Raw genomic sequence first — 26,870 nt, 5'->3', positions numbered from 1 at the left:
AGAGGAAATTAAAAAGCCAAAAAAAAGGAACAAGAAGACCAAACACTGCGATTAACATTAGAGCAACAATCAAGAAGTAAATACCTCAACCAAAAAGCTACCAATGCAGACAAACAAGCTAATAGTAAACAATAGACTAACAAAGAACCATTAAGACCACTCCCACCAACAGTAACAGGACAAGCCACTAGTATATGAGAGCAAATCCCTCTCCTTTCTAACACTGATGATGCTACCTAGTTTGATAATAAAATACCTGCAAGAAAACAACCAAGCTCAGAGAGCACCAAGGACCACACAATATAAAATCCAATATGAAGGGACCTAAAGGAAATAAAATTCTCAAGAATTTTCCACCTTTTGTCACCTACTGTTTACCTCTAAGAGTGTTAACTGAACTGAAGCCCTTGAACCATAACCTCAATCAGTACTCTATCAATTTAACCTTTAGCATCTTTAATATCTCTAATATATGACTACGTAGTTGCAATAAGAGATTCAGTTTTCTCCCCTTTCAGTTTTTGTTTGTTATATTGTAGTGCATCAGTGACCACAATGAATGTTTTCCCAGCCCAAATAAAAGTATTAACCCCTTTCTGCCATTTTTTCAAGTTCCCATCTTTCTTAAGCACTGGTATCATTTGGAACAAAAATAAAAACCTAGGTAACACATTTATTTTAATTGCTGCTATTCTTCCTAGTAGACATAATTGTAACTTTTTCCAATTCTCCATTTCTTTCTGCACTTTTTGCCAAAGAACTTCATAGTTATTCTTATATAATTTTGTATTTGAGGCTGCAATATATACTCCTAAATATTTAACCTTTTTAACTATTTCAAACCCCGTTAATCTTCCTAAGTCTTCTCTTTGAGATACAGACACATTTTTAGTTATTATCTTTGTCTTATGTTGGTTAACTTTAAATCCTGATACCTTTCCATATTGAGCTATTATATCCAATATATGTGGAACCGACTCTATAGGTTGAGATAAAGTAACAACCAAGTCATCTGCAAACGCTCTTAATCTGTAATGTTGCTGCCTAATTACAATTCCCTTCAATTTATTAGAATCACGTATCTTATTCAACAACACTTCCACAGTCAATATAAACAACAGTGGAGATAGAGGACAACCCTGCCTTGTTCCTTTCTCAATTTTAAAAGTCTCTGTTAAACCTCCGTTAACTATTATTTGTGCTGTTTGCTCTTGGTATATTGCTCTAATTGATTGTATAAAGTGCTCCCCAAAGTGCATTTTTTCAATTATTTTAAACAAAAATTGCCAATTCAGTCGATCAAATGCCTTCTTGATCACAATGATCACAATGAATGTTATGTCACTTTACTATTAACTGTCAACAAAATACAGGAATTTATGCATGTGAGGGGGAAAAAATCTATGCATAATTTTTTTTTACCTATGTACCCCTTTAAATCCATACAAAATACGACAAGGCTGCTCAAGATGGTTTATTGCCTTCCCATGTTTTGGAGGTTTTCATTTCCAGCCATTGATTTGGCAACATCAGATGTTCATTCACAGGCCAGGTTGTCCCCTCATGCCTATTGGATGTATGGTGTACCAATGTTTGATTTTATTCTTGGCAATCGCCGAATCTCCATCCGCGGTTGATTTTTCCGCCTCAAGCAAGAAAAACAAAGTGAGTAGTCTCTGCATCTTCCGCATTTCACAGTCTCCTCCTCCTCGTCGTGCTGCTGAGGGAAATGGCAATGAGGGGCTGGTTTTGTCTCCACGGCAGCCCCTCAGCTCTGGTCGGCTGTAAATATTTACCCTGTTTCCCAGGGGAAAGGAGAACAGGGGGAGGACTTTTGAACCATGAGACAGTTTTCCAAGAGGAGGCAGCAGCACTACCTTGACCTGTAAGCAAAACAGAATCTTCCTAATAAATGGTGGCCTTCTTTTCCCAGATGTATTGAGCCTCTCTCTGATCCTGCGCTACAGCTAAGATTGGGCACTTTTTTTGCACTAGGTAGAGTCTAACCCAGGGGTGTCAAACTCAAGGCTGTGGGCCGGATCCAGCCTGCAGGGTGCTTAGATCTAGCCCGTGGGGCTGCCCTGGAGACAGCGAAAGACTGGCCCGCAGTCCCTCTGCAAGTGAAAACTGAGTTTGGGAGAGCTGCGGGCGGCCCTCCCAAGCTCCGTTTTCACTGGCAGAGGGTTGTAGAAAGCCATCACAGCTGAAAACAGAGCTCGGGAGTCCATTTTCACTGGCAGAGCGCTCAGAGTACCACAGGTGCCCAGGACACAAGTGACATTGAGCTGGCCATGCCCACCCAGCCACCCAACACAAACACTCAAACACAACCCTGATGCAGCCTTCAATGAAATCAAGTTTGACACACACACACCGATCCAACCTGGTTTTTTTCTAACATGCTACTTTCACATTTTTTTTTTGGGGGGGGATACTCTGATTAACATCTGATTGCTCTGATTAACATCTGCCGGAAATAACTAGAAGATTTAGGACAGAGGTAGGCAGAAGGTAGATTATAATCTACAGTCTGAATTCTGGTTGTTTTACCAACAGACCTTTATTTACACATGCATGAGATTAATCTGTAATCGGCAGGATCACAGATGTGGATTTATGCATATACATGGCTCATCTCCAGAAGATGACTTGGTGAAATAAATTGTTTCTGCTGTATGAAATTCCATATAATATTTAATTCCTTCTTTACTAGTTTGCACTATAATCTGATCCTAGAAATTGGTAGGCATTTTTACATCTCATCTGGCATTTTTTTAGACCAGTAATTTAGTTCCAGTTACTGGTCACACATACTGTAAAAAGATAAGGATTCCTTAAATTGAGCTTTAATCTTGGTGACTTGGTGTTTCATCCAGACGGTTTTCTTGTTAAATTTATGGAAATGATTTATCATTGCTTTTTCTTGGATATTTTTTACTTCCCAATTAGTTTGTAGCCATAGGATTTCCATGTAATCTCTGTAATCCAGATCCAGCCCTATTTAACTTTTTGGGAATTAACTAAGATAAGCTAAATGCTACCACCTGCTGTGATTCAGAGAAATTTAGGGAGTGTTGAGGTGAGGAATTTATGGAAAATGTTTAGAATAGCTTTATAAAGAAAGAGTGAAATAATGCATAGGAAGAATAAAGCAGTGCAGATGTAGGATGACAGAATCTGTAATGCAAATCTGGACAAACTTTTTGTTGGAATGGGGAGTCTCGGTAAAGAGCCTCTAGATCTCTATTGCAGGAAAACAGGAATGTAATACAAGAAAACAGGTTTAAGCAATTGGTAAGATGTGATTTGATAGCATGAGTTTGACTGATTATATGCCATGAAGTTTTCAATTCCTAGCAAATTTCTATTTTATTTAGTTTATTTTATTTTTACTCATCTTTCTTATTTTTACAAATAACTCAAGGCAGCAGACATAATCAAAATACCTTCCTCCTCATATTTTTCCAACAACAACCTTTTGGAGTGGGTTGGGCTGAGAGAGAATGACTGGTCCAAAGCCACCCAGCAGGCTTTCGTGCTAAGGAAGAACTTGAACTCATAGTCTCCTGTTTTCTAGCCAGATGCCTTAACCACTTGACCTAACCAATGGATGGGTAGATGGAGGGATGGATGGATAGATATATAATCTATCCCTAACCTATTCTTTTAGGTCTCCATAGAATGAGTATGACGTATTAAGATGTCATTTAACTGTTCCTATAGATAAAGGTCTAGATGGACATTATATTATATGAGCCTTGGGTGGCACAGTGGACTAAGTGCTGTTAAAGTAGTACTTAGCTGCCAGCTGCCTGCAATTACTGCAAATTCAAATCTCACCAGGCTCAAGGTTGACTCAGCTTTCCATCCTTTCGAGGTAGGTAAAATGAGGACCCGGATTGTGGGGGCAATAAGCTGACTTTGTATAAAAAAAGAACACCGCTTAGAGGGGGCCGAAAGCCCTACTAAGCAGGTATATACAAGAGTATGAAGGCTATTGCTTAATGCATTGTAAACCGCCCTGAGTCTCCGGAGAAAGGCAGCATATAAATCGAACTAATAAATAAATAAATAAATATTAAAGAGTTGCACCTATAGAACAGAACTCATGTTTTAGCCTGTTCTCCAGACAGTATTTTCTATTCAACCTCTACTTGTCTCCTTTCTTACTTTTATTATGACTGTCAGGAAACGTGTTTGTGATTTTGGGGTATTCTGAGCAATTCTATCATTTGGGAAACTTCTACAGAAATATGTATATTGAATCAAATTGGAGAGTTTTCTATTAAGATTATTCATTTGCGTATGAAATTGACAAAATCAGGCAAAGTATGAAAGATTGATGTAAGAGTGGAGCACTTGAGCTCAACTTTCTCCACCTTATTGGTGAACAGAAAAAGGCAGCTTCTTTATAGAAACAGAAATAACAATTAAAATCAGACAAATTAAGAAATGATTTAAATTTTGTGCAGAAAAAACAAACAACTGAATAGTGTTTCACCCTCTTTTGATTACTATACCACGTGGCCTTTCATGCATCTTTGGTTTTGTCGATATATATGAAATATACATCTTAACGATATCATGTTACAGATATAGTTTATGTTGTATATTGTTTGCTGAGCCGCCATTGATTTTAGAATATTGTAGTCTTTCACACACTTTACTTTGCTCCTGCCAGAAACTTTGCAGCTATTTTTGTAAGATCATTTGATCCCTTCACTATTCATGCAAACAGACTGTGTGCCAGTGAACAAGAAATGTGAAAGTCCTGCCGTGTTAATTGTAATGTTTTAAGTAGGTTAAGCATTGTATTTTCTGCAATTCTAGTCTTGGCAAGCCAGAAACACTGTTGCCTACTTCTTTAGGTCAATTCACCTTTTAAATTCATTCCTAAATACTATTTTTCTATATATCTTCTGAATAAATACAGCTGCTTCATTCTGTCTTGCCTTCCAATAATCAATATTTTTTTCATCTTCAGTATTTTCGTTCTTACTTAATCTTGTCTAGATTGTGTTTCATAATTTTTAAATATTCAAATTGATAGCTATTCCTTTGCTACATGATGTACTAATGATGCTGTTTCAAAGTTTGTTCTTTTTACTTCTGATTTATAAAAGTTTTGTTTTATGTTTTGGGGGCAGAGTATGAAATGTTAGGTAATGCTTACAACTAAAGTGATATTGAACATTGAAATATATTATTAACAACTGCTACCCTGTTTTCCCCCAAAGTAAGATATCGCCTGATTATAAGCCCAATCGGGGTTTTGAGCGCATGGCAATAAGTCCAAGCGCTTATTCAGGGTTCAAAAAATATAAGACAGGGTCTTATTTTCAGGGAAACACGATATTTAGAAACTGCCATTTTTTTTACCTGTTGGAAGGGAAAAGAGGCAAAAGAGAATGCTCAGTGTTGAAAGGCCCTTCTGTGCTACTACAGTGTTTCTTTTTGGGCCTTCATTAAAGGAATAAACTTGCTGCACGTGGGGAAGGCTTGCATTGTAAAATATGCTGCATTGCTCAGGCTAAACCCTCCATTTTGAAGATGTTTCAAAAGCAATGTGCTTCTTTGTTTAAAAGCAAAGTGGCCACACTGCTTCGCTTGGCGGCTTTCTCTAGCAGTTCCAGTAACCCAAAGAGACTTCTCCATATGTGCTTATAAAAGCAGAGAAGAATCTTCTGTTACTTCCAATTATTGGAAATGTCAGGCATGGTGTAAAGGTAACATAAGCAACAATATTGCTTCTTTGTTCAATCTTATGCCTCCTTGCCTTAGGAAAGGTGAATTGTATGGCTTCCACATCACAAGTGCCTTGATCAAGACAAAGATAATTTTTTTTGCAGAGGTTACAGTATAGATGCTTTGTTAAGTAAAACATGATCTGGGCTTATCTCATTTTCTGAACAACACAAATACACATCTTAATTATTTATTTTGCATATTCTATTCCACTGAAACTTCCAAGGGAAAGCTTAGTCTCAAAAAATTAAATATAGATAAGAGGCATGAAATGCAAAAGGCAACAAAACTTGCAAGCCAAGTGCAAACAATTAGAAAGATTAAAAATCAATCCAGACTAGGGTCACAAAACATGGGCTGCAACATTCTGGACAGTGGCTAAATGGCAGCATAGAGTTTTCTGTATTTCTGTTGGATCAGTTGGTCATAGGCCCAAATCTTGTAGGCATAGTCTAAATAGCTTGGAAAAATGTACTTTCCTATGCAACTAAGTATATGTCTGATGGAGATATTTGGTCATCACTAAGAAGTTCTCAGCCACGGTACCCACCCACATCACCTCCAACAGCAGTGATAATTCTCTGCTCTGATTAGGCCAATGTTACAATGCTTTCCCAAGGTGCATGACTAGAAATAAAGACTTAACCTTTCAGAATTCTCAGTACAGACATCTTGGTTGGTGAATTCTGGGAGTTGAAATGTAGGGCATACAGGTAAAGGCTGACTTGTGAGGAAGCTATGGAAAACTAGAATTAACAAGTCAAAAGAACCCTAAATAAATAGGTCAGCTAGTACTTACAGTGGCCTTGTCTTTTTTAAGGATAACAAGAAGCCCTCTTTTTTCTTTGTTTTTTTCTTGGTCTATGTTCTTTTCAGGCTTAGTTCTTTTAACATTCCTGTGGGAGGTGTTATTTCCCATCATACCACCAAATTAGTGGTCTTTCCTCCTTGGGAAGCAGTTGCAGCAATGTTGCTACCAGCTCTATCTGAACCAGATCCTCTAACACCAGGAACAATTATGATGTCATGCAACTTCACTAGATGATCTTACAATGGTTGAGGTGTATATTATCAAGCCCTTTAAGGCTGTAATCATAGCAATAGCAAATAGACTTATATACAGCTTACAATGTTTTACAGCCCTCTCTAAACAGTTTACAGACTCAGCATATTGCCCCCAACAACTTGGGTCCTCATTTTACTCACCTCGGAAGGATGGAAGGCTGAGTCAACCTTGAGCCTGGTGAAATTTGAACTGCCAAATTGCAGGCAGCCAGCAGTCAGCAGAAGTAGCCTGCAGTACTGCACTCTAACCACTGTGCTACTGTGGCTCACAGCTAAACTATAGCTAAACTATACTAAATGGCCTTCTCAACATGATGGTCTTGATTAGTGTCCCAACATATCTGGAGGCTGGGGAAAGTTCCTTTTTGTTGAACAGCAGCAAAAAGTTGGATAGTTTAGAGCAAAATTGAACCAAGGTACCTAAAATGGGCCAACTTACAGAATGAGTCCAAAATCTGGAACCCATAGCTCCTGGAATTGAAATTTTGGCAATTTTTACATTAAAAAACATTGTTTGACATAAAAGTTATCATAAACCAGTTTATAACATAATACAAAATGTCATAAAACTTTTCCTGTGTTAATGTTTGACTGTGCTATGCTGTGCAACACAAGCTATATTCATGGTAGATATATCTCTGAATGTATCCTAACTTTTCCAGTAAATGCAGTAAATTAGAAGTTCTGTCATTGTTTGAAGGCACTGAAGAATCTAGCAAGAAAATAGCTCTAAAAGCATTACCCAATAGTCATAGGTTGTGTAGTGGTTAATAAATCTAATGCCTTAATAGATACATTCACAAATAAAACAATTGATCTAGTAGTCTAATTATAACTAATCAATAGCTAATTATAGCTAATAACAGAAAACTGGAGTTCTTTTTAGTGCACAGTTATAGGTCTCTTCCAATAAGTCCATTTCTAAGAGAGAGTATCAGTTCTGGGCTTAATGTTATGAATCACATACACTAGAAATGGATAAGCTATAAACCTAAAGATATTGCAACATTTCCGTTCTTAGCCATTCCAGTCAACCTGGCCATTATTAAGGAGTGTTAGGGACTAATACACACATACATGCACAGACGTGCAAAGTGTTTATATCTTGCATTTTAGTGATATAGTTTTGTAACATGGCACCTTGACATCTCCAAATGGGGCTTTTGGCCTGTCAAGTATTTAAAAGTGAAATTTTTAGACATCTGTCTTTAATTTTCATTTTTCAGTGGTACTCACCATACAAAACTGTGTGTTAAAATTTAAAAAGTTGATTTAGGATACTATACACAGCCTACCAAAATATATAGTGCCGATTGTCCTTGGGTTATGACCAGTTTTTCATAGGGGATTTATGACCAGTTGTTCATAGGGGAGGGAATTTATGATCAGGCTTGGAATTCCAGCCATCACATGATTATGATCTTGGCATGTGGTGCCTGGTTCGCAATTATATCACAGTGAGATGAGGTCACGTGATTGTGATTTTCAATAAAGCAAAGCCAATTGGAAAACCACAAGGAAGTTGGAAATTGCTCCTGCTTCCACTGGTTTTATTTTGCCAGCCTGTACTCCATGATGTCTGCCCACAGCAGCACCCACCCCCAGCATAATAAATATCCAAGTCAAATGCCACATTTCCAGACAATCACATTCTGTCATATGTATTCACATACCATTTTTGTGTTTTTTTATTTTTCATTAACTTCCCTGGCCTTCTCCATTTCTTTACCACCAGCAATGAGAAAAATAAGAAGCAATTTCATAAATGCTTTAGGATTGTTATGTATCCATTGCTGGAATGTATGTTTATCCCATTTCCAACAAATAGAATTCTGAAAGCAGAGAGAAGGTGGAAGAAAGGATCAATTAGCATATTTATAAGGCTAAAAATAGCAGGACGGAAAGCTCCTGTGGTCACAGTTGAAGTTTGCTGGAGCTAGCCGTTTGCTGCTTGGCAGTGCATTGCCTTTAAATAAATCAAGAGACATCTTCCTCTTCTAGCTCTCTTTTTCCACTGAATATAAAGGAGTTCAGAACAATTAACATGTAAATGCTAATGATTGATGAAGATCTTCAAAGAAATTACATGGGGCAAAATTTCTTTGTGGAAATGCCTCCCTTTTTTCTTCTTGAAATTCATTGTGAGCACTTTGACATTTTCTCCATTCCTTAACTCAGAATACTTTTTGATATCTCATAATTCATCTGGTCCTTATCTTCTTTATTCATATTCATATTTATACACAAACACACACACACACACACACACACACACACACACACCTTTCATGCAGGTATGCTACTTCTTATGTTTGGACTTCCTGTCAATCAACATTTGTTTTCAGTACACAGAATAAAAAAAGAGACCATGAGTTCAAGTCCTTCATTACCCATGAAAGCCAGCTGAGTTACCTTGGGCCAGTCACTCTCTGTCAGCACAATGTAACAGGAAGGAGGAAGGTGTGTTGAATCTGTTCATCCCTTGAGTTATTTGTAAAAGTAATAAAGATGGAATACAAACAGATGATAAATAGATAGATAGATAGATAGATAGATAGATAGATAGATAGATAGATAGATAGATAGATAGACAGACAGACAGACAGACAGACAGACAGACTGACTGACTGACTGACTGACTGACTGACTGACTGACTGACTTGATTTAGATTTGGTTTCAGGTCTTGAGCTTGCTTATAATTAATTAAATATTTTCAAACAAGTATTCTAAAACTTTGACTAGGTGGCTGATTTATAGGGAATGTTTAATTCTAATTACAGTGCACAGTCTATATTACATTCATTGTTGCTGTCTTGCCACTTATTTATTCTTAAAGTTAATATATAGTAATGCTCTTGGTTTATAGCATCTTAAAAAATTAAGAATGGTTATTGTGGCAAAAAGAAATACGTCAATGGTAGAATTGCTATGTTGCACAAATAAAATCATGGAGTTTTTTTTCTTCCTCACTCACAGTTATGTGGAAGCATTTGGAACCTCCTTAGTTTTTATTAGGTCCAACTGTTATTTCTATTTTATCATTATCATCCTCAACTGTGGTATTTTCTAAAGATCCTGATCATTAATCTTGAGTGGCAGCCATGAAATTAGAGGGCAGCCAGTTTACATAGCCAACTACTTTTACTCTAGACATTTGCATAGGCTGATGGCATGATCAATATATTTTAGTCTCAGTCTGCCATTGAGAGCTGAAATATACTGCTCAAAAAAATAAAGGGAACACAAGCAGAAGACATCCGAGATCTGAATGAATGAAATAGCCTTATTAAATACTTTGTTCGTTACATACAGCAGTTTATACACTGCTCAAACAACTAAAGGGAACACAAAACTACTGTATGTAATGAACAAAGTATTTAATAAGGCTATTTCATTCATTCAGATCTCGGATGTCTTCTGCTTGTGTTCTCTTTATTTATTTGAGCAGTGTAGTATAGTGGTTAAAAGTCTTGATGAAAACTCAAGAAATATGCTTCCTCTGTTGCTGCTTCTATCTGTTGGAGGAACATTTTCTCCCAAAATTCAGCAACTTTAGTCCCTCTTTCCCATCTCAGTTTGCACGTCACAATCACAGTATTAGTCACTTCACACTGTGACTCAAAATGCTCTCCTCTGCCAGCCTAGGTTATATTATACTATTTTTCACCCAGTTAAATACTAACCATTGGATATTAGTCTATTTAGCAGGGTTCTAGGTACTTTTCCATATGTACATTTTGGTCTGAGTTTCTGGCATTGATTCAGTTTTCAGTTGCTTCTGTTTTGTAAACTCTTGATTCTTTATTATTATTTTTTTTTGCAAACATGAACCAGCAGTGATTCCTTACTGTGTCTGATATAATAATTCAATCTATATTTCTCTTCTTCTTCATATTGGTTTACTCAAAGTAATCCCCTTCTCTTTTATTTCTGCAAAGCAGAGCCTGTCAACATCACTTCTTGGATGGAAAACATGATTCATGGACATTAATTTCCTTAATATGCTATGTTCATTGATTGGACGTTTTCCCCCCTCCTTTTATTTCAGTGATGAAAATTAGCAACAGTAATAATAATATCCTCTGTAAAGATGCCATAATGGACTATTCCTTTTTTTTCTATTATTCTTTTTATTCATTACTATCAATCCTTACTGTTATTACTGTATAGGTTGACTTACCGTAAGTGCAAGCAACAGCCATTTTGCAATTTTGTTATAGAAACTAAGTAGCTTTATGGATGCTGACCAAATTACAAATGCAGAATCTGCCTCATAGTTCATGATTAATCCAAAGAAAAATATATACTTTGGCAGAGATAAAATTGAAAACTAAGTCTCCTGGATGACAGTCTCATTCTTTCTGAACTGACTTGTAATATCTCATTATTATCTCAGTATCTTTTTCCAGAACACAGTTATTAATATCAGTTTAGGAGATGAATGCATTGTGGTCTTGTTTAGATGAATTCATTTATTTGTTAAGAGCCCATCCTGTGATTTATGGTTTTTCCCATGTTCTGTGACTTACATAATATAACTCTTTAAAATTCAGAGCATATGGCAAATTTCTATTACATTAATATGTATTCCATTTAATAACTGAAAACAATTGCTATTCCTATTTAATTAGACATTAGGATTCATGTTATATCTTCATGAATAGAAAATGGCAAATAAAAGTTTAATCATGTAGGAAAAATATAGTTGGGTATATTGTTGTCTATTTATTACTATTATAACATCCATGAATTAGGGAAGATAAAACATCAAAAGATTTATTGATGAATTAGATTCCTAAATTAGAAATGTAAACAATCTCTAGATTAATCAACTAATGTTATTCATTTTAATTTAAAAAAAGTTCCAAGAATATATTAAAAGGACATCTGTTTATTTTGGGTGTTTTAGTTTCCATAATTAGGATTCTCCAACCTGACTGGGAATTATGGAAGTTGCAAATAAGATTTTGACTGGCTTTGAATGAGATTGACCTTGTATATGCTATATTCTATTTTTGCTGTTTTGGAAAGTTTTAACCTGAGTGTAGTCAATCAGATAAATAGACAGATAAGACTTCAACAAATCTGAAGATTCCTGGGATAGGAAACACTATTCTAAATGTTCTAGATATTTTTTTTCTTCTAAGAATGAGAGGTACTTTTGGTTTATTGAACTTTGAACAAATTTGCATGTCCTTCAAAAGTGGCAAAAAATAATTTAGTTTTTAGTAATTGGCAACTAGTATTAAATTGTGTGTATTTTCTTTTACTTGTTTTGCAAATGTGGGGGGGAGTGGGAAAGCAAATTGAAAGCAGGCCAATGTAAATATTTTTATAACATGTTACAAAATAGTAGTAGTGATACTACTACTTCTTCTTCTTCTACTACTACTACTACTACTAAACTTCAAAGGTGGTTTTTACCTGTATGTGAAAATCTGAGCCTTTTCACTACAATTACACCAATCTTTAATAAAGCACCTTCTCATTTTATCAAAACTGAGACTTTGTACTTTGTACTCTACGTATCCCCAGATTTTGGGCCAAGTATGGATATATAATCATATTTTAAACTTTGCTTAACATTATGAGTTGTTCTAAAGCAGACCTTAGCAATATGTTAATTTGCATCTTCCATTAACAAAAGGTTTATATTGTTATATTTTATTAAACATATAGCTAGATTGCACAGATGATTTCAGGACAGAAATAGTAATGCTAGATAAATTAATCCATAGTTATACAATGAGGCCAGTCTATTATGTCTAGGCTCATGATACGGTAGTAATTTATCTGGATGGATGAAAATTGAAGTAACTGTTTTATATAGATCATCCCTGTTGCTGATTCATAGTGGAGAAAAGCGGGGCAGCAGAAAAGCTTTCCACAATTCCTGTATATTATTGCCTAGGTTGTGGTTGTGTTGTTTAAAAAGATCTTTTGTTTCAATCTTCATGAAAGTAATGGCTCTTTGCTTATAGCATAGCTCAGTGTTAAGTACCTTTGTGCGCATTATCTCATTGCAGTAGAAAACTTCAGAAGAAGTCAATATAACAAATTGCCAAATGATATTTAGGTACTTTATAATATGAGCTCAGTTTATAGCACACGAAATCTGCATGTAAATTTCTTTCAAAAAACGTCAAAGGTAGAGTCTTTTGCAACAAAGCTAACAAAAAGTGTAGTACTTTTAGAGTAACTGTTGGTCCTTTGTTGAGTGGAATAAAATGACCTAAAAATATTCTCTTTCCCTACTCTGGCAGCCCTGGGAGAAATTAGTATTCTATTAGTACTCAGCTGCCTCTTTAACTCCTACAGGCGTATGAGAGTTCCTCCAAGATGGAACAGTTTGTGACCCGTTTCCTTCTGAGAGAGACGATGAACCAGATACAGTCTCTGCAAGTCTCCCTAGAGTGTGCAACAGATACTATTGAAGAACAGAGTGGCCGAGAAAGGTAAAACAACCATCTGGGCAGTATAGCAAATGCAAAAGGGAAGCCAAAGAATTAAGAGTGGGGTTGAACTCATTTCTATCATTTTCTAAGACTCCTCATCTAATCTACAAAGGTTAGTTCTACCATAGCTACAATTTTAGGGTGGGTTTTTTTCTCTCCTTGTTTGCTTATTTGTGTGGGATTTTTTACTATTCACAAGATAAGCATTCTCCAGATAAGTACACTGTTGAAGATGTAAAGCTTGTCCTCATTATAGTTGTATTGACTCAATAATGTTGGAATACACTAGAACCGTGATGGCGAACCTATGGCACGCATGGCCAAAGTGGCACGTAGAGCCATGTTGCCTGGCACGCCAGCCATCGCCCCAGCCCAGCTCCACTGAGCATGGGCGCATGCCTCCCGCTGGCCAGCTGGTCTTTGGGTCTCTTTCACACATGCCCGGGTGGTGGGGTGCATGCGTGGGGGGCTCTCGCATTGCATTTTGGGAGTTTGTGGGCGCCCCCCCCGTGCCCTGTTTTGGGCCTAGAAAGCCTCCTTCACCAATCTGGAAGCCAAAATGGGGCACAGGGGGTAGGGCACATGCATGGAGACAGGGCTCATGCATGGGGGGGCATGCTTGCATTGCATTCTGGGGGCCCAGACACACATGCATGCATTCACGTGTTTTGGTCACTTGGCACCAAAAAGGTTAACCATCACTGTACTAGAAGATGCTGTAAATCACCAGTAGGAATCCTACCTTGTTATTTGTACAACTTGTTAATTGTAGCTGGGGAGAAACAGGTAAGTAGAATATCATTAGAATTGGACCTTAGTATCCCTGATCAATCTCCCTTAAGTAAAACCTCAGCTGGCAATATTTCTGCAGTAATGTTTTGCATTACTGGAGAATTAAACAGTTAAAAACAAAGGAAGATGAATGAAAGCCCCACATATTTTAGCTCACATGTATATTTAGATCATGCCTTTTATTTCTCAATTTGTATTAGCATGAAAAATGAGGAATCGTGCAAGCAGAATCAGAGATGACAAGCTAGTGATTATTCTTAGCGTATGTATTGTCTTGATGTTATGTTTCTTAGGAATAAAATGAACAAATCAGAAGCTTTAATTGGTCAACACTCTACAAAAAGATGTGGCCGAAGAATTCAGAAGAACATCTGCTATTCCCCTACAGATCCTTATTCTGGGATGCTGACAACAGGTATTGGCAGCTTTCGTCATTCTGATTCCCAGATTTGCATTAATATAAGCATGCTTTGCTACAGAGCATTAACTGTAAAAAAAAAAAAGGCTCAACAATGTTTGAATAGAGAAAACAGTAACCTAATGTCTTACACAAATTATTCAATCATCATCATAGCTAGTTTACAGATAAGCTTCACAGGACAGCCATCATTTGAAGGCTAAAGGGAGCTTGTAATGGTCTACTGTGCTCAGGGTGGAGCTGCCCTTGTGCTTCATCTGAGAACTGGAACTAGTAGAGTGGGGTACCTGGTCATAACCCTGTAGCACCATTGAAGAAGCAGTTGCATTGGCTGCCATCAGCTGAAGAGTTTTGCTTATGACATAGAAGACTCTAAGTAACTTAGGACCAGGTTACTTGACAGATTATCCTCACCACTTGATCAAGTTCATCAGGGAAGGTCCTGCTGCACGTCTGAAGATTGCCTGAGTGCCATCTTGTGGTTAATAGTTGCCAGGCCTTCTCTGTGGTTGACCTGAACTCTGGAATGTTCCCCTAGATATTTTTGAGGTGCTTATTGGTTTTCTTTCTTCTCCCATACACTTTTATTTATGCATGCATGCATTCAAATCAGTCTTAACTCCTGCTGATTTCTTCCTCCTGGTTTTCAGCTGCCCAATGTTTGAACTACAATGCTTTTAGCTGTTGACTCGAGTGGCTTGATTTGATTGTTATCTTGTTATAAAGGACTTTATTACATTTTGTGGTATGTAAATTGGAAGTGATTCACTTCCAGAAAGTTTTCCCATTCCATTGAGTCACTGATACTGAAACTGTAAAATTGATTCAACTTTACTCTATGTAGTGAAGGACTGCCACACTTCAACACTTTGAGGGATCCCTTTTACTAAGGCTTTATTGAAGGAAATGTTTTCTTAAATTTCTGCAAAGCTGTAGTTATGTAAGGCCCCTTAGACTTTTACTTCTAAAAATGTTTGGGATGATTTTTTAAGTAAACAAATGAGATGTCCTTTATCAAGGAACACACTGAGGGAGAGCTGATTAATCATTTGTTCCACATCACATCTAACTAGACAGTTAGGTGTAACTAGGTTCTTGAGAACAGGTTGAAAGAGCAGCATTTCTGATTTGTGAATAAGCAACATGCCAAGGCTTTCCCATGTTACCATTTTCATCACAAGAGTGGCATGGGAAAGGATGCTCACTAATGATAATATAATCCCTATAATGGTTGAGCACTTTCCAATCTAGGTTTTGGTTTCTGTTATGTAAAGCAGGAAATTATTTAATATTTTTTTTAAGGAAAGTATCAAAGAAAATGTAGTATCATGTTCCTTTGTGGAATAGAGTGGGCAGGGAGTTGAAGAGGAGTAAGATATAGATATGTCTGTGACAAAAAGAATGACAGTTTGTCACGTCTGATATTTAGCTCTCAGTCCTTTTTCTTTTAATTCAATCATGTTGACTCTTGGAGACTGACTGGAGTCCCTGCAGCTTTCTTGGCAAGATTTTTCGGAAATGGTTTGCCATATCCTCCTTCCTAGGACTGAGAGAAAGTACTCAGCTGAGATTAACTATATGGTTTCATTCCTAAATCAAAATTATAACTCAAAGCCTTCTAGTTCCTAGCCTGATGCCTTAACCACTATACTGTACAAAAATTGACTCAATCCTACTAGAATGTTTTTTTCTATATGTCACTTGGCTGGGAAAGCTACTTGTCTATGATTTTGGCTGAGTCATCTTTCTCTTGGCATTAATATTCAGGTGTTTGTGTGGAAACTGATAGCCAATGGCCCTCTGAATTTACCCAGCTTCAACAACTCATCGGCAAACTGGAATGTAAGGTGGGCCGGCAAATAAAACTGATAAAATGGAAACTTTATCTTGAAGCATTTTCCCATGACACTTATTATTGTTTAAAGTGTTTGGAACTGGATCTAAACAAGCTCAATAACTCATAACATAGTTAACATGCACATCTCTCATATTTCCGAGTCCTGATTTTCTCTTGATATACCAAAGGGGCCTTTGAGCATCAAATATAGTAAGATTGTCTCTAATGACACTTGCCTAGTTTTATGTTATAAATTTTCTCACTATTGTGAAACTTAAAAAGTCCTCAGAGATGCTTGACAGTTTTATTAGTTCTCATGCTAAGATTCTATTCTTGACTAGAATTTAATGTCCTATTTCGATCAACTTTTAAGAATTACCTTCAATGCTGCAAAAAGATTACAAAGAAATGTTCATGAACTTAAGTTTTCAAATAGGCTCATAAGCAACAAAAATTAACCAGGGAAGTTTCAAACATCTGTGTATGTCTAATATGTTCAGACATAATTTCTGAGATATGCAAGAGATATACCGTACATAAAGAATGCCCATCTGTCAGGTGGAGTACTGTATGTTTTAAGGAGAACTGGGAGTGAAATTTTAAAATCAGGTTGTATCAAAATAGCTTTTTTTTCAATTGCCAGAATTGTCCACAGATGAAGAAATGTTGCTTGCAGAGTAGAGAATTATTTATGCAGTTCTTTGTCAGTAGTAATGTATAAACTGTACAGTGTATTCAGTGTGAAAGAAGGAATAATGAAATGATTGTGAATTCCTAGTGAAGAGGATAGTTATGTGAAATCAATTATATATCTCAATCACTCTGTAACATATTTCCTTTCATAATAATTCTGCATTTCTGTACACTTAGGATCCAAGGCTGGAACCTCTGAAATATAATATGGTCTGCAAAGGAACAGATTCTGTGAGTTTCTGGACTGTGCTTTGTGTTTATTTGATTGTGTATTGTGGTGGCAGCACTAGAAACAAGCCAATTCATATATTAGATCTGTATTAGTAGAAATAATGGTAGAAATGATGATAGATAGATTAGATGATAGATAGATAGATAGATAGATAGATAGATAGATAGATAGATAGATGGATGGATGGATGGATGGATGGATGGATGGATGGATGGATGGATGTTAGGTAATTAAAATAATTCATATATTGGTGGCTATAAAGGAAAAAAAATCAGCAACCTTTGAGAATAAAAGAAAGGCTACTATAGATTAATTCACCAAAGTGCAAGAATTTTGAAAGCTGAAGCTTGTTTTATAGCAGTTTGACAAAGATGGGGAAATGTGTATGCATTCTATCCCAACTTTCAAAACTCTTAAGTATTTTGTCCACGAGTCCTGACTCCTGACCCTAATGCCTTTTCCACTGCATTGGCTTTGGAAGTGCAGAACATATGGCTGGCAATTGGCTAGAATTTCCACCTTGTCCTATGTGCTACTCCTGCCATTTCTTCCCTCTCTCCAGAAATAGAAGCTCTAGCTGCCTTAGTTCTCTCCCCCACCAACTTTCCTGATCAATTCTATTAATAGTTCTGATATATCCAGTGTGGATATAGTCTATTCCCCCACCCCTTTGAGGTAGTCCAGTAGATTGGGCAAAGGGGAGAATTCTAAGTGTGATTCCACTTTTTTGAGTCTTCCATTGGAATTCTGAGGAGAGGGTGGGATAGCTGGCCAATTGGCAGCCAGAGATGCTACTAATAAAATATGATTGTGAGGCTGGATATGGGTCAAGAATACATGCTTTTAGTGGGTGTACCTTTAACGTTATCTCTGACTTGCATATCATTTCTAAATCCATATTAATAGAAATTGCAATTTTCCCCTCCTTTGGCTCATTCCCATTTCCCATTTTGGCAGCACATCTTGGTGGCACAGAGACAGATCTCAGTGGCAGAAAGTGGATTAGTGGCATTTTGCCAAATTCTCCAAACCTACACAGAAACCACAGCTGGACAGAGCAGTTGCCTACAGTAAGTCGCCAAGACACTGATTTTTTTTATAGGTTGTTTGGATGAGATAGCAAAGCTCCCTTACTTCAGCATTATGAACCTTACTTTTCTCTCAGTAATTGAAGGAAATTATTTATGTTTATAAATAATGTTGTTGTTTTATATGCTAACCCCGATATCATGAAGTTCACTTTCCAGCAAACAGCTCCATAAAGTAGATGGATACTGAAATACAAGAGGCAGACTCTTTAAAAGATGGACTCTTGCTTCTTCTATATAGTTGAAATAAAAACTCGGAAAATATATGGTTCATAAGGGTGGCTTTGAGTTCAGTCCCATCCTGTCCTTCTCAGTGCCCATCATTATAAGAGCTGCTCAGGAGTATTCTTGGTAATTGAAACATGCTACTAACTGCCTGAAATGTAGCTGCAAATAGAGTGTGACCTTACCAAAAAAAAAAAAAAAAAAAAAAAAAGCAAGAAAGAATCAACCTTAATTAATGCTTCATTTAGTACCATTTAAACACACACACAAGGGATACGGAGGCTCAGTGGCTAAGACGCTGAGCTTGTCGATCGAAAGGTCGGCAGTTCAGCAGTTCAAATCCCTAGTGCTGCATAACAGGGTGAGCTCCCGTTACTTGTCCCAGCTTCTGCCAACCTAGCTGTTTGAAAGCACGTAAAAAATGCAAGTAGAAAAATAGGGACCACCTTTGGTGGGAAGGTAACAGCGTTCCGTGCGCCTTTGGCATTTAGTCATGCTGGCCACATGACCACGGAGACGTCTTCGGACAGCGCTACTCTTCGGCTTTGAAACGGAGATGAGCACCACCCCCTAGAGTCAGGAACGACTAGCACATATGTGTGAGGGGAACCTTTACCTTTACCTTAAAACACACACACACACATTGATATGAAGAAAAATAATCTGATTTCAAACTAGAATATTACCCTATCTTTATAGTTTATTCAAATGTTCAGACTACAGTTAGCAACTGTAGGACAAAATAAATTCTGGAACTCAAGAGTCTCTACGCATTCTGAAGAAACTAAATTAAATGTTGAATTTCACTCAGTATGGAAATGGTGAATAAAAATAAAATTTATTATGCATGATGTTTGCTTTGTTGTTGGGCTGCTATCTTATGATTATTTTGAGCGTTTTCTGTGCTTGTTTTTGATTCATTTTGTATATGCTGTGAGCCACCCAGAGACAGCTGGAATGAAGCAGAACTCAAACTGAATAAATAAATAAAATGTATAACTTCTACAGTAGAAGTTACATCTGCACTCAACATTAAACTACTGCACAAAACACCAGCGCAGTATCATATTCTGTCCCCTCAATCTTTTCCCATGTTAGGTACATTTGCCAGTCTCCTGGGGACATCAAAGTATGCATTTCTCCAAATCACTCTCTGCCCATCTCTAGGACAATATAAGAAAAATGGATAAACATTATCAGGAGACGGGGGGGCGATGGGGACAATGTGATGGGTAGCATTTTTAGCAATAGTCTTGGGACAAATATAGTAATTCTGTGATCCATTTGTTTAATGGGTCATACTAAGTTAAGCTTCAGAATAATAGATTACTCATAATGAAGAATATTATTATATCTATTCATTTTCTTAGAGACCAAGTGAAGGGCAGCCTTTCAGATTAAAACTTCAGATTCTGTTGCTTATCACACCTTTGTATCATGACCTGGATGACTGAGTATCTCCATAGACACACCTCTGTATCAGTTTCATGCCCCCATGATTCCATGCCATGCCATCCCATGCCAATTTCTTTCTGGTTCAGTTATGGCAAAAGAGAAACTGCTCCAGTGTGAGTTTTCAAGCAGAAGACTTGGAGTTCAATGTTCCAAAGGCAACTGCAGTGAGGACAACTTTGAGGGCGGTAGAAGAAATTCATTCATGAATCATTTAGGAGGAGGTGTTATGATGAAAGAGCCAGCTGATTGTAGACACTGGCATCCTATGTATATACACAGCATGGTTTATGATATATAGTAATAATATTTTTCCTAATATCTTCCCTTTTTTTGCTTACAGTGTGTCTGCCCATAAACTGGCGAGTAATACCTCCTTCATCCTCTATGAATTATGGCAAGATGTAGTATCTTGGAGAAGGTGAGTCCTAAAAATTATCAACAACTTATATCAAGGCTAAAAGTACAATTCCACAAAAGTGATTTGCATTTTTATGAGCAAAATAGGGGATGTGCATGTGAAAGATTCCTGTTAGGTTTAGCAAAGTTCAGACATTCAAATATATAAAAACTGCTACTTGTTGTCCTTAGTTGAAGAGAGTGCCTGAGTCACTCTGTTCTAATTTTTCTTTCTTTTTTCCTTTTTTTGTTTGTTTGTTTCTAGCCATCTACAATCAGATAATAGTAAGAAGTTCCAGCATGCCATTACTGATCTTTTGGATGCTCCAGAGCTTTTGACCACTATGCTGTTCCCGGGTAAGATAATGCTTAGTGATTGATTATGTGCCATCAAGTCCATGTCAACTCTTAGCAACCACATAGATAGATTTTCTCCATGAAATGCTTAATAGACATCTGATTTTCTGTTTCTTCTGGTGAGCAAAACACAAGTTTCGACACTGTGACCGTTCTCAGTTTCATACCCATATTTTAAGAATTAGCAACTGGTCAGGCTATGGTCACAATTGTGCAATTTTACACCTTTGGTGAGATGGGCAAAATAATAAATGTAATAACCAAATAAAAATACAGCCAGATTGTAAAACATAATTATGCCTATGTGGAATAAGGCTTACGTTAAGTCTAAAATCTGTAAATTATGAGGTCAAGAATCATTTTTTACAACATTTGTTTAATCTAGTTTGCCTCTTTAAAGTTTGTAAATGTTTTCATTTCTTTGCTTAGCTTCCTGGTGGATTATGAATAATAACTGAAAGCGCCCCATAATATTATCTCAATGCGACCAGCATGTGATGGATCAAGCACCATCTTTCCAATACAGCCTGCCTTCCAGAGGTGCCCATTCTCATCCTAACTTCTGCAATGTTGTTTTCTTTTTCTGTATAAGTGTGGAATGCTTCCTTTCTTCTGCAGACGTGCAAACAAGATGGCCTTGTCATCTTTCTTGAACATGACTTACACCCTCCTTTCATTCTAACATACAGACTTGTATTATAGCTCTTTTTATTCAGACCTTTATTATAGCCCTACTTGCCCTTTTGACTATAAGAAGAGACTATCCCTAAATTATGATAGTGATGCAACAATTTTGGCCACAAGTGCTGGTGAACAAACTTAGAACATTTGGGCATGGTAATTGTAAAGGCTGAAGGAAGAAGTCTTTTACTGGGCATACATCATTATGTGTTTTTGGCATCAGAAGAAGATATAGCAGGATCTGCTTCCCACATCATTGAATTTCATTAGAAATGAACCTATCAGTTAATATAGAGCCTAAATAATCCTGTCTGGAATTTGAATTTTTCCAGATCTCTTACCAGATTTGAATTCTAGATGCTATAGTTGGGTTTACACAAGTTTCAAAATTCAGAATTTGAATTTGAATTTAGAAATGTGTATGAATTCAGAAGCAAAACAGACAATAAGTTTCAGTAATGATGTTTGAAGTTAGATCCTTTGGTGCAGTGTTAGTCTGGAAGTTTTGCAATCCAGATGTGAATTCTAGCCTATTAGTTGAAATCTTTTCCATTTTCCATTTTATCTTTAAAAGCAACTCCTTTTGGTTCCTGGGTGTTTTTTTTTTTCATAGTTTTAAAAGTTTTAATTGGCATAATATTAAAATCTTAGAATACTTTTCTATTTATCTTTTTATGATCTCTCTCCCAGAGTCTCATTGGGGAAATGGGTGGTGAATAAATTTAATAAATAAAATAAAAACAAAAGCAATTATAATGAACACAAATGTAGGCAGAATGTAGGAATGCTTTCATTTTACAGTCTGACTGAGCATGTTAAGCAGAATAATATTACGTTACATATTTTTGCCAGCAAAAGTATACCAAATATTAGCTGAGATATATGAAATTGGAAATTTAAAGAAATATAACATGGAATATAAATTTGAAGGAATAAACAGATGGTAAGAATTTGACAAGCAAGGAGTCTTGCACAGATTAAAACTATTTCGATTTATTCCCTTTTCTAAGAACTGTAGCTTTTTGAGATGAAAGTTATGAGCCTCCAACAAAATATCCAGCACCTTCTTTAAATTTTAATTTGTAGGTAAAGTTGGGAAAGAGATTAATTTTGTGGAATACGTTCATGATCTCAGACTGCCTGATCTTTGTAATGTGCAATCGAGCACCGCCTGTACTATTATAAATAGTTTATTATATATATTTATTATAAATAAAATGGAGCTAAAAATAAGAAATTTGCATGCTATCTTAAAAAAAGGAAGAAATTGCCTTCTCAGAAATGGTACTTGGATGCTGTGCCATTTGTAAATGGTTTTATATTTTATGAGTGTTTCTTCTGTAAGTATGGGAAAATTGTTCATTTTCAAACAAAATAAGTTGCAATTCAAGGACATAAAACAGCTTTGTAAAAATAATAAAGTCCTGATTATTTAACCTTATTTTTGTGCATATGTAATTGGTAATCAAAATACAGTTGTATCCTCCACTTTCCTTGTCTCTTAATAAACAATTCTGTATTCCTTTTATAGACTGGCTAAATTGTAATCTGTTCCTTCTGATTAATCTTCCTAAATTTCTTCATGTGAAAATAACAGCTAGAGAAAGTCTAATGAAATTTCTTCCCAAAAAAATACTGTTTCCTATTCTGTAATAAAGGCTGATGTGCTTGAGGGTTGTTCTTCTGTTTTAATTTTTGTAAACTATTTCTCTTGAAAACATATTGCTTTTCTCTATAGGGGTCAAAAAGAGAGATGGGCAAACATTTGATTTCTTAAGATCTGCACTAAACATTTTCATTCCAACCAATTTTCAATATTTAAGATAGTTTGAATAGATAATGAATTGAATAGATGCTGTCTATTGTGTTAATAGAGCTTTATGTTTCTGTGGGCAAACATCCTTCAAACTGTGTTCACCTATCGGATTTCCCACGCACTAATTAAATCCAAGAAAAATTATTGTGACACATTTTCTCCCTTTAGGGAACAATAGCAGCACTCTCCAACAGCTCCAATAACAATAAATTACAAATCTCCACCACAAGTAAGTCAAAAAAATGTTCTTCAATATCCTGGGATTAGGTAGGAGAATTGAAGACTTTTACAAAAGATTGTTTTACAAAGCAGATTACAATATACCATTAATACATTATGCAAAATTTACTAGGGAAATAGAAAAGAATATTCCCTTCTATTTGGCCTTGAAGCATTCTCTCATTGACAAATGATTTTTCTTTTCAACCATAGTGAATCTGTTGTTCTACAACTTAGTAGCACTAATGTTTGCAATTAAATATCACCCAAGCTTTATCTTTTTAGGAGATGCCTTGTCTGTTCTGTGTCCTGGTTCTAAGACAGGTAGAAAAATCAATGGCTATTAAATTAACATCTATCATCTGTCCTCTGGGATCTGCCTGGTTAGACTAGGATGCAGCTGCACAGTCATTCTTCATGAGATAAGGCAGCCAAACAATGCTTCATCCTTAAGCTCTCAAGTGCTATACACAAAGTCAGAAGCAGGTTGTCCAGTTATCAACACATCCCTATATCTTTCCAGAATTCACGTGCCAACTGAGGAAAGGGACTTATTTTTCTATTGCAAGTAAAATCAACCCACATTGAATTTGAAAATTGCTGCAAGAAAATGAATTTATGTTGATAAACTGACAGCAATCTAGCAACACACATGAAAGCTTAGATTCTGATTTTTTTTAAACTCAGAATTCCAGGTGGAAGAAACTTTGGAGTTCATCTTTCAAAAAGACGAGTGAAGATTAATAAAATAAGGTATTGTCATAAAGCAAAACACAGCCATTTCAAAGACAAATGCACTAATATACTGTCCCAAAATAAATGGAAAGGGCTTAGCAAGATTATGCCTTGTCATTTGGTAACCATGAGGGGGGAGGGGGAAAAGAGACAGGGTCCCCTCACAAAGTAATCCTGTACGTTCCAGAAGATTCCAATAGAGTTCTGTGTGGCTCATAACCCATGTATATGAATAACAAAAACCAAGATGAAGAACTTTGTCCACTTTGTTCTCTATATAGTTGAGGATCCTGATTTTCCAGTCCCTGCAATCACACTGAAAGCCCTCAGGAGGCTTATCATTACTGACACTCAGTCAGTAATGTTCGCATTCCCACTACAGTTCAGGAACCTCAATTCATAGTTAGCTCAACACATACCTAAAAGAATCCAGTAACTAAATCATTGTTTTAGAAATGATCTTGGGTCTTCCACTGATTTCCATTTCCCAGAGTGTGTCAAAAGCTATGATGTCAGAGAAATGTTCGTGTGAGTATGACTGCAAAGAAAAGCCACTCCCCACTCACCCATAGAATCTTCTAGACCCTGCCCCTCTCCTCCTGTTTGATTGTCAAGGATTCTGGGAAGGGTTCTGGGTCAGACATCCAATTTCTGTAATAATTCTGAATAGAGCAGTAAAGTCTCACTATTGCTTCTTGTGAATGTCGACTGCACCTTATAATGCATCAATCTTTTAGAGAAAGAATATTAATAATTATTCTGTTGGAATCAAATAACCATGAGTTAATTGACTTACAAAGAGGAGTGCTAACTACTAATCCTTTCTCAACACAAATATATTGATAAACTCACTCAGCATCCCATTTAATGGTCCCTTTCTTTGAGCATAGCAGCTCCGCTTCCATTATACATTGAATTACAACCTAGGGAACCACATTTCAGCCTATTGTGTTCTATGAACCCATCATTGTTTTATAGTTCAATATCTTGGGCAAACCCAGGCAATTCAGCTAATTAATAAGTTAGGGCTATCCATAGGTAAACATCCTTCCTATAGGTTTACCATTTGTATAACTAGAGTATTAACAGTACCCGGCATTATTATTTCAGTAGACCATGGATTTCATATGATGGACTGCTTCCTTATCTGGTGATTTAGCTAATTCCTTTGCAACTGCTCCTTTGAGTCTTTATTAGCATTATGTTTGCATAAATCTACATATCTCTTTCTTTAAATCTCTGGTTTCTGACTCTACAGCCAAATAAAATTAGTGCACAGATGCTCACAGCAGGGAGAGGGAGGAAACCAAAGTAAAGAAAGTCTTACTGCTTCTCTGTGTTGTGAGCTTGACACTTATCTCTCACTCTACAAATCTTGTTATGTCCTTTGAATAATAAATAAACCAAGCCTTCACCTTAGAGTACAGGGAGCTACTCCCTTCTTACTCTCAGCATAGCATTAGGGTAAAATGTCAATTCAGAGATGATGGGGAAAATATTTGGCATGTTTAATAAGCAACACATGTCACACTGCTTATCAATCTGGGTTACTGATTTATGGTGAAGTCAAACAACTCTGGAAACTGGGTAATGCACTGCCATTAAACCCTGGCACTATCGAAGCATTAGAGAAACAGAATCTTGAGTTCAAATTCCCAACGCAGAGGGAGTTGGTGAGATTATGCATATGTAGCAACAGAATTGAGATTTGAGAGCCAGTTTGGTATAATGGTTGAGATACCAGCCATGAAACCAGGAAGCTATGAATTCTAGGCCTCCTTTAGGCAAGAAGGTCAGCTGGGGGTCAGTCATTGTTTCTCTCAGCCTGATCCACTTCACTGTTGTTGTGGGTAGGAGTAGTAGATAGGTTTGCCACCTTGGGACAGATAGATGATAGCTAGCTAGCTAGCTAGCTAGCTAGATAGATAGATAGATAGATAGATAGATAGATAGATAGATAGATAGATATTAAAATCTAGTAATAATAACAACAGACTTTGCTTTTAGATTTATAATTAGAGGCTACTGGATCATTGTCAATCATCATCACTGCTATAATTCAGAATAAAAACAGTATTTCATATGCAAGTGTATTCATACAGATGCATGTATAGAAAAAGGGAATATGAAAGTTTCCAACTCAAACAGGAACAACGAAACTGGGTGAACTTACATTGCATCACACAATCATGGATGTTTTCAACCTACCAGTTTCATGTTGCCATAAACCTGGTAATATGGTTAAAGTATAGCCATCCCTAGATGGATATACTCCAACAACATTCAGACCACTAATTTAAACCTGACTGTGTAATTTTCAGTATTCAGTTTGGTATGAATTTTTGTACATTGCCTACTTGGCTTGTTTCGCTACATACAAAACTTCAATGATAAAATTACATTTCATACAAGCAACAAGATATTTTAAAGACGACTCTCCCACCAAGAGGTGAAGTTCTCAATTTTTGCATATTTGGGAATCACATGAACAATCTATTACGGTATACTGGATATGCAATTACAACAGTCTGCATTAAGAGCCTTCACTTTCTAAAGATTAGAAGCTGAAAAATGACGATGTGTTAAGAGTTACTATTATCAACATGAATTTTGATCTCTTTTAATGTTTTCTGATTACTGGATGCTGTAGATATTGCAGT

General features: G+C 36.5%; 1 protein-coding gene across 1 annotated transcript in view; it reads left to right on the top strand.

Annotated features, from left to right (window-relative positions):
• The window catches only part of NECAB3 (N-terminal EF-hand calcium binding protein 3), a 92,105-nt gene extending 70,888 nt beyond the window's left edge, over positions 1-21,217 (top strand). The window contains exons 6-13 of the mRNA XM_070939942.1: positions 13,130-13,266; positions 14,352-14,473; positions 16,244-16,323; positions 17,184-17,237; positions 18,196-18,308; positions 20,347-20,424; positions 20,668-20,759; positions 21,189-21,217. Coding sequence (XP_070796043.1) covers positions 13,130-13,266; positions 14,352-14,473; positions 16,244-16,323; positions 17,184-17,237; positions 18,196-18,308; positions 20,347-20,424; positions 20,668-20,759; positions 21,189-21,217 — 705 coding nt within the window. The remainder of the gene's footprint in view (positions 1-13,129; positions 13,267-14,351; positions 14,474-16,243; positions 16,324-17,183; positions 17,238-18,195; positions 18,309-20,346; positions 20,425-20,667; positions 20,760-21,188) is intronic.
• Positions 21,218-26,870: the final 5,653 nt, after the last annotated feature.

This window comes from Pituophis catenifer, unplaced genomic scaffold (assembly GCF_029215685.1).
Source record: "Pituophis catenifer annectens isolate HBS135680 unplaced genomic scaffold, rPitCat1.0.hap2 SCAF_3, whole genome shotgun sequence".
Lineage (NCBI taxonomy): Eukaryota > Metazoa > Chordata > Lepidosauria > Squamata > Colubridae > Pituophis > Pituophis catenifer.
The sequence above is the reverse complement of the archived record's forward strand: the minus strand, read 5'-3'. Positions and strand labels throughout refer to the sequence as shown.